Raw genomic sequence first — 5,586 nt, forward strand, 5'->3', positions numbered from 1 at the left:
TGTATATACTTTTACATTTTGTACTTACCCACCACACTATAGTCTGATTAATGTAATCAGGGTCAACAACCATCTCTATAATAGGTCGTATAACTCCAAAGACTACCAGCTCACGGATTATAAATCTAAAATGTTTACTATGAAAGTCATCTGCTGGTAATAGTAAGAATAAAAGAAGCTCACAGATACTTTGAAGATATTCTGAAAAGTAGAAAAAATGACACTTAATTGATTTGTTAATTTATTCAACAGTATTTAAGGACACAAAAACAGACCTGATAAGACATTGAAACTCTAATAAAACAACACAGTACTACAAAATAACAACACATCATAAGTATAATTCACATTACTATTTATTATTATTTATACTCCTCTGCAGTTGAGGTAATAAGCACTAACATTCATACAGTAAGTCAACATTCCAATTTCCATAATTACCTACGGCAATATTGTATGACACTCTAATTTGTGTATTATTACGTATATAATAAATACATTATAATAAGTATGTAGGCCAACTAGTATTAAACTATCAATAATAAAATAAACAAAGTCTCTATGCACTCTAGCAATTTATCTCAGGAATAATGCTACAAGTAAAAAATAAGAGTCATATAATAGTCCTTGGCTCACAGAAAGTAATAATACTAATGAGAGAATGCAATATTAAAGCCAGTAAAGAAATATTCCTCAATTGTGGAATGAATACTGAAAACTAAATATTAATAAATCAGGATATCAAGAAAAAAAAAAGAAGATTTGATAGAGATTATTGAAAATGGTAAATATGTAGGACTTATATTGTTTGATATAAAAAAGCCTTTGATATGGTCAACCATAAAATACTAATAAATAAATTATATACCTTTAATTTTGATAATCAAGTTGTTAAACAGTTTGAAAATTATTTAACTAATCGTACACATACTACTAATATCAATAATGTCAACTCTATACAGTGCAATAATCCTTGTGGCGCACAAGGATTAATACTCGGACCACTTATTTTTATTCTTTATGAATGATTAACCAAAATCTGTTTTTAATGTAAGTGTAAGTATGTATGCTGAGGATACTACCCTATATTATGCTGCAAAAGACATCGATGTTATAAAAAAATTAAATGATGATGTTAACAATGTGAAAGTATGGTTAGCAGGTAACAAATTAAGTTTAAATGTTAAAAAAACAGAATATATGATTCTAGGAACTCCTCAAAAATTAAACAAGCTGACTAACATGGATCTAAACATTAATATAGATGGTTCAAAACTACAAAAAGTCAATCAATGTAAGCATTTAGGTGTCATTATTGATGACAATTTAAAGTGGCAAAAACAAATTAAGCATGTAAAAAATAAAGTACTCTGGAACCTACTACCTAAAAAAATGCAGTAAAATTTTTCCCCAAAATATGTATAAATAGATCATTTCCCACCATTTTGACTATTGCAATGTTGTATGGGGTCGTTGTAACCAAACACTTAGAAATAAACTCCAAGTACTACAAAATAGAGCAGCAAAAATAATAACTCCAAAGTCCAGATACGATTCCAGTTTATAGGCACTAAGAGACTTAAATTAGCCAAATTTAGAAAAAAAAAAAAACAACAAAAAACAAAACAGTATACCAATGAAGCTGTAACAATGCATAAGATAATGATTAATTTAGCACCATCCTACTTAAGAAACTGGTTCCATGAACATGAAGATATATATGAAACAGGGTCAAATGACATTTTACGCTTACATAAACTAAAGACTGAATATAAAAAAAAAATCCGAAATAACATAAATAATTTAAATAATTTAGCAACAACTACTAATAATATTTATACTTTTAAAAGACTTACAAATAACTGACAGGATTAAATATTTTGAATAACGAACAAAAAACTTTAAACTGTTCTACATTGTCATGACATCACTTTTTAGTCTTTATAATGTTAATATTTTAGTATTTTACATTTCTTTGCTCAGAATGTATTTCAATATATATGTATGTTTTTTAAATTTAAGTTTCTTCATTTCATTTCTATCTTCTTGCAAAAACTGCCTTGTGAAAAACACCAATATGGTGATACAAGTTTTCTCCATTTTAAAATAAAGTTGTTATTATTATTATTAAACAAATGCAAACACTAATGGAAAACAAAATGTCTTCATGAATTTCTTAATGGTTATTTTCTTCTAATATGAAAGACGAATGTTTTTTAAACGATAGTCCAGAGACTACTTTATTTGGCATTAGAATAAAATATGAATTAAAGCTAACAATACTAGGACAATTGGTATCAGGTACATCAGACATTTTATCAACATTATGAAATAAAAGTTGGCATTAATTTTAAAGTGTTTTTTTAAAAAATAATCCTGTTCTGTATGTATAAATCAGCAAAAAAAAAAAACACAAACTACTCCATATACCACAAATCTTTTAACAAATTTTTTTCTTTTAATTTTTTTTAATACTGTACCTATTTCATGTTCTTCTTTGGTACATATTCGATCCCTGCAAAGATCTTTCTCCATTTCTAATTCTAAATCAAAGAAGATATCTTCTATACTAATGTCTTTATCTTCGAAATCTGTAAAAACAAAAATATGTGCCATTAAAAAGTTGGCAAAATCATGTAGACTCTTGCTTATGTGTCTTTGTTTTCCTGTTCCAAGAGTTAAAAATCATGTGGACTTCATATTTCTTAAAATTTGATTGTTCTTATTTTTATATTTTATGCGTGAATATGTAATTGAACTGAAAAAAAATATAAAATGTAAAGGTAACCACCAAGTAGTTACATTAAAAGTAGCAGATTAAAGTGCTCCACAAATCATTTAATCTGTGACTAGCAGAATGAATATTATATATGTGCATTACATTATTCTACATTATTGCATCACATTCCATTACCATAGCAATTTGATGTGTTTTATTGATTGTTCTTATATTATAAATTTATAACATGTCAGTGAGTCAACTGAATTATAAACAGATTGAGACAAAGAATCGACGTAAGAGCTGTTTTTCATGTTTGCTATTGGATGAGATGGTGCATTCATGGTTGTTGATAACAATATTAGCAAAAATGTGTGATCTAAACAAAGTACTATATTAATCAATAAAAAGTGACTTACATCAAAATATCAATAGTCATTCTATTATATTTATACATTTCTTTGAGGGTCCCAAAAGATCAGCTTCTGCTGGATGGATCACCCTCATTAAATATGGTTCAAATAAATAAAAAATAAAATTTAAACAGGTGATGCAGATGGAAATAGTTCAAAGGTCAACTAAGTCACACAATAACAACCGTGATTCCATAAAGGTGCAGCTGGTAATCGGTGTATTGGAATTTGAACCTTTCTACAGTGCAAGAAACCAACTTGTATTTCTGGATAGAAAGATACAACTACATTTTGCAATCCTACCACTACAAGAAGCACTCATGATACATATTAAAAATATATTCAATCAATTAAAGTATAAAATTCAAATACCGGTATATCTATTTATAAAGTTCGCTATTTCTCCATACTCCATGTTTTATTTTCTTTGTATAGAGACAAATATTGGCATTAGAGGAGATAGAATTGGCCAGGCTGAGATTAATAAAGAGGATTGAAACTACCAGCTTGAGATTAGTGTTGATCTGAATTCACTATCCTGGAATTCAGTCACAAGTCTAATGCTAGCATTAGGAGATTAAAAGGATTCCGATACACTGCACTAAATTTTGTCCAAAATACCTTCTTGAAGCCGCTGTCGTCTAAGCTTGTCTTGAGCTTTGCGGAAAAGTCTTAAGTGCGATGCAAAGTCATCTACTGTTTTCCTTGTGGTGTAATCAACCCAGTCAACATTTTTTGATCTGAAATTTTAAAATAATGGAAGTAATGAGAAAATGATTGATGTATTATATATTTTTAGTTTTAATGACTGATAATAGAAAAGAAACAAAATACTAGATCACTAGCATTATACAAAATCTATCAACTTTATTTTGGAAACAAGTCCATACAGCAAAATACACTGTTTGATGGGATCCAAACCTGAAAATAAGAGTAGCATTGTTTTTAGATGACATTAAATATTTTATTTATTTAATTATTAAAGAATAAAATAGTAATATGAATAGCTTTATTACTAATCATTTTGGGATTATAATATACAAAAAAAAAATAAAAAGAAAAGTTTGGAAAAGAAATAAAAGTTGATAATCCCTCCCCCACCCTCCACAAATTATATGTTTAAAACTTACTTTTAAAATCTAAAAAATAAAGCTAATTAAGCATCAGTGCCTATGGTATGTAATTGTACTGTAATGACATTATAATTCTCATTTGATATTTAGCTTGACATCTACTGTACTCACAACACTTCGCCTTGCAGCATCCTTTACTTACTAACAGGTTTTTAAGATTGAGTATATCTACAGTAGATATACATGTTTCTTTCTGCCCTACAAATCTTTCAAAGTACTGGGGTAATGCTGGGGGAAGAGCACCGGAAGAGTTCCAAGGTTGTTGCCACTACATCACTGTATTTGTCGGGGTTTTTTCATGTATTTTAAACAAACACTATTAATGTAGCCTGTTTTTTTAAATAGTTTTAATTTTTAATTGACTTCTTTTGTCATTATACGAAATACGAAAAACGTTATTGCAATCTCAAATCAAATCAAAATTGAAGTTTAACAAAGGTGGGGGAAAAAATTTAAAAAAATTACATACAAGAAACATACAAATATTTAAAAAAAGAATTAATTTAATAATAGTTGATTTAATTAAGGAAAATATTGTTAAGACTTTAACAAAAAATATATAATTTGCTAAAAAATTTGAAATTTATGACATTTTATTTACAATTAAATTAAATGATTATATTACTATTCCAAATTTGGAATTTGGAATTAGAAATTGCACCTGGGCCCCCAGTGGATCCGCAGCAGCCATAATATGGAACCAGTATAATGTTGTTTGTAGGCCTATCCTGCCATTACTGCAAAAAAGTATGGCCAAAAATTTAAGCTTCAAGCTAACTTGCATCTTCTTCTCATATTGATATTCAATAACTTAGCATAATTAATAATAATGAGGTACAAAGATTGAACAAATTACTTACCTATTAGCGAATGTGATAATAATACTCTGCGTTGTTTGTCTGGCATTGTATAAAAATTCTTTGTGGTCACTAAGTTGGTAATACCAGTCGTGAATATAATCTCTAAAAGCTAGCTCCAACACCTAAAACATGATCAATATAAAGCAATACAGTTTTATGTTACTTTCATTTATAAATCAATTTTAATGTAATTTTTTATTCATGTACGGTCTATATTTTTTATATAATATAAATCAAGGTAGCCGTTAACACTGTAAATCATATATAAATCATCAAAGAAAGGTAAATACAGTGTTCGAATAAAGGACTTAATAAATACATCGTGTAGCATAGCTCTCAACGAATGTAGTCCTGTAAATAAATGAATAAAGAAATTGTGTAATAAAATGCCTCTGGCGGGACTCGAACCTGCGACCTCTCGCTGTCAAGGCGAGCGTCATAACCATTAGACCACGGAGGCT

General features: G+C 28.4%; 1 protein-coding gene across 6 annotated transcripts in view; it reads right to left on the bottom strand.

The window, feature by feature from the left end:
* LOC117106818 (sorting nexin-13-like) overlaps positions 1–5,586 on the bottom strand; it is a 41,926-nt gene that overhangs the window by 23,759 nt on the left and 12,581 nt on the right. For 5 of the 6 annotated variants that reach the window (XM_033248281.1, XM_033248282.1, XM_033248283.1 and 2 more), the window contains exons 6-8: positions 3,754–3,872; positions 2,481–2,591; positions 29–201 (exon numbers count right to left, since the gene is read on the bottom strand). In XM_033248281.1, the coding sequence (XP_033104172.1) occupies positions 29–201; positions 2,481–2,591; positions 3,754–3,872 (403 nt within the window). Of the gene's footprint in view, positions 1–28; positions 202–2,480; positions 2,592–3,753; positions 3,873–5,125; positions 5,244–5,586 lie in introns of those variants that run through there. The other variant, XM_033248286.1, reaches the window with a different exon arrangement.

This window comes from Anneissia japonica, unplaced genomic scaffold (genome assembly GCF_011630105.1).
Source record: "Anneissia japonica isolate Jap-2015-1 unplaced genomic scaffold, ASM1163010v1 scaffold2471_len1564793_cov202, whole genome shotgun sequence".
NCBI lineage: Eukaryota > Metazoa > Echinodermata > Crinoidea > Comatulida > Comatulidae > Anneissia > Anneissia japonica.